At 42.4% G+C, this 2,986-nt stretch overlaps 1 protein-coding gene across 1 annotated transcript; it reads right to left on the minus strand.

Moving 5' to 3' along the window:
* Nucleotides 1-539: 539 nt before the first annotated feature.
* LOC128722509 (geranylgeranyl transferase type-2 subunit alpha) lies at nucleotides 540-2,458 on the minus strand. The gene is made up of 4 exons (XM_053816177.1): nucleotides 2,390-2,458; nucleotides 2,034-2,272; nucleotides 1,790-1,971; nucleotides 540-1,726 (listed from the first exon to the last, which is right to left on the minus strand). The coding sequence occupies exons 1-4, from the start codon at nucleotides 2,456-2,458 to the stop codon at nucleotides 540-542; spliced, it is 1,677 nt and encodes a 558-aa protein (XP_053672152.1).
* Between the last annotated feature and the right edge of the window lie 528 nt (nucleotides 2,459-2,986).

The following is a 2,986-nucleotide window of genomic DNA, read 5'->3' on the forward strand; positions in this document are numbered from 1 at the left end:
TCTTGATTTTTCGTTTGATTCATGTAATTAGATACTATGAAAGGGAACAAAAATATCTACAAAATAAGCTGCCTATGCGTTTTTCCCTTCGATGCATTCAATGATTGAATGGCATCACATTTTTCCAAACTCACAACTACCCCAATTCTGGTTTGGTTCGGTTCATACTTTCAATCCATACGGTTGTTAACCTACAACAGAATTTCCCCTGTTCGAATCTAGGAATGAGGAGAAATGGGCAAAAAGGATACTAGGTCTGTCTTATTACAAAATAACGGTAATGCTGCAACAAACGAAACGCTTCAAGAAACGCAGTTGTCTTGGATACGTAACGACATTATGTTGGACATACAGTAACGACTTTTCACAAACCGTTACGGAATCGAGCTGTCTTGGATACGTTACGCCGCCGTGTAGTTGTGCTACTCCGCACTAGAGTGCAATGAACATATTTCGAATTTTCTCTCGATGGAAAGGATATTAGATTTGTGCTTTATTTGCTTCACATAATCCTGATTCCCGTGGAATGTATGATTATTTTAGAGCGTAATATTGCTAACTTTGGTTTTTAGCTCTTCAATAACCGTTTCGTTCTTGATGAGCTTCTCGTTATCTTTTAGCACAATTTTCTCTACCGCCGACAGGTGCTTGATGGCTGCGGCCGTCTCCAGATCATTGCCCGACAGGTTCAACCTTCGGCAAAACACCAGATCTCGCAACACTCCAAGATTGCGATCGACGAGACGATTCTGGCTCAAATCAACAGCATCCGATGTGGCGAGATACTGCACGTAATTCATAACCGTTAGCTGCATACCGGAGAGATCGATTTCCGCCGTCAAGTTTCCAGCCTCAATCCAATTTTCGAGCTTTGTTTCGATTGTCCACTTGCTGGCAAGATCTTGATAGTATCCTGCTCTAAGGAAATCGACGCTCTCGAGCTTGGTCAAATGATGACGAATTGTGTCATGATATCCCCGTCGGTCGATAGCCTTCATGAGCAGAGCAGCGGTAAGCAGCGTCCACTTGCTATCCGGTTCGTACTCAAGCAGCTCGTGGCATGAGGCAAGTTGAGCTTTCAGCACATCTACAATGGCGGAACCGAAAACGTAACCTGTCTTTGGTTTCTTCACCCCAACCACACATTGATCGGAAATAGCGTGCAGATCAAGCATGTACGAAGCTCCATCTGTCGCTTGTAGGGAAACCGTAGGGTTATCGCTTTCGTTTAACACGAAGGAGCTTTTTAGAACCCATGTCACGGCGAAAGTGCTCTCCTCATTAGTGGGCATCCATTTGCTTGTATCGTTGCAACCATCACAGCACGAAACGTTCAACGTGAAACCACCAGTGGTTAAATTTACAGGTTGACTGAAGGCGACCACCGCCAAATTTTGACTCGCATCGATACGACAGGCGACCAAGTCGAGCTCCGGTTGCGAGTAGCCGAGAAGCCAACGTTGATAAAACCACGCGCTGCTATCGTTTGGATCGGTAAAAGCCGCCGTGAGAACGAGCTCTAGCTCTTCCTTCAGCTTTTCCTCACTTATCGGGCGACTAGGATCTTCCGTGTTTGGATAGAGAACCGGAAGTAGCTTACTTCGGTAGTGCCACGAGGAGTAGTTGGAAAAGTTCTTTTCTATCTTTTCCGTACAAAAGTCGAACTCCTTCTCCGGGGTTACGTTCGCCTTTTCCACCACGTATCGTCGATAATCCCAGCAGTGAACTGAAATGTAGCGAAACATTTAGTATTCAGGTACATAACCATATAAAGTTGTAGGTTATTTACAGTTTCGCTCGTCAAGCTTCAGATATTTGGTACACAATTCCACCTCCGTTTGCCAATTTGCAGTCGGGGCATTTTCAAGCACCCAGCTACGATGATGCCAAGCGCAATACGACTTGGGATTCACCATTAAACACGTTTCCGTAAAGCGCAAGTCTTTGTCGAAAACACATTGAATATTGTCGCTAAAATTTGAACCACCCGTGCATGAGTCATGAGAACTAATTATGGTAATATTAGCGCTTACGTGTCCGATTCTTTCTGCGCAAGAATGCACATTCTTCGCAAGTTCCACAGTGTGGCAACGTCCGGATGGTTGCTTAGTATTTTAGACGTCAGTTCCATCATCTCCGCATCGTATTCTTCGGCAGATTTTTTGGCCATTATACGGCCCATCGCTCCACGAAATGCTTTCACCTTCTGTTGCTGTTCCAACTTCTTGCGGGCCGCTTCTTCGGCACTCGTACGTACCTTCAACCGACCATGCTGCAATAGATAATAAAAGCCCATCAAAATATGTATATTTCACACGTTTGAACTAAAAAAATTACCATTTTTTGGAAGTTATCACTAACAAATTGAGGACACTAAAAGAAACCGTACTTTGTTTAGACTTTTGTTGTTATTGTTTTGGTTATGTTCCGCATGATGACAGTTCATATTGTTTGTCATACTTATTCGACCAGTTGCATTCGAGCACATGAATTCGAGCAGTTCTCTCTTGGTATAATATCATTTCCCTCGCTTACGGAAAAAGGGAAATAGGAGAGAGAAAAAGACTATCAGGCTGGAAAAATGAACCTTTGAACTGTGTGGAAAACGCAGAAAACTTTATGTTTTACGTACAAATTTTACAAGTATTTTAAAAGTAGATCACTTTAAAGATGTTCATTTTATACTTGCCAAAGTTGAATGGTTTTAGCTATGATAATATTTGATTTATAACGATCACAAATTTGAACTATTCTGGGTTAATCCTAAGTGTCTAAACGAACGAATAATACGCTTTAATATGTGCTAGATAGTCATCTTATGAGCGGGCTAGATTCTGCAGAAAAATGCTCAATAAAAACGTGTTCGAAAACTGCACTGCCTCCGAAGTTTGAATTTTTGAATGCCATGCTGCATTTAACTAATCCAGCAAAACGCATCTCCCACATTTCAACAAAACATGAGAGGCTCATGTTTTTGTACATTCTC

The sequence above is a fragment of the Anopheles nili genome, chromosome 3 (assembly GCF_943737925.1).
Source record: "Anopheles nili chromosome 3, idAnoNiliSN_F5_01, whole genome shotgun sequence".
Taxonomy (NCBI): domain Eukaryota; kingdom Metazoa; phylum Arthropoda; class Insecta; order Diptera; family Culicidae; genus Anopheles; species Anopheles nili.

Excerpts from the sequence above, each read along its gene's own strand:
- LOC128722509 (XM_053816177.1), bottom strand. The coding sequence starts at position 2,458 with ATGACAAACAATATGAACTGTCATCATGCGGAACATAACCAAAACAAT. Across the intron at positions 1,972-2,033 it reads GCGCAGAAAGAATCGGACAC|CGACAATATTCAATGTGTTT; the intron begins GTAAGCGCTAAT and ends TTCAAATTTTAG. Across the intron at positions 1,727-1,789 it reads GAAGCTTGACGAGCGAAACT|TTCACTGCTGGGATTATCGA; the intron begins GTAAATAACCTA and ends GCTACATTTCAG.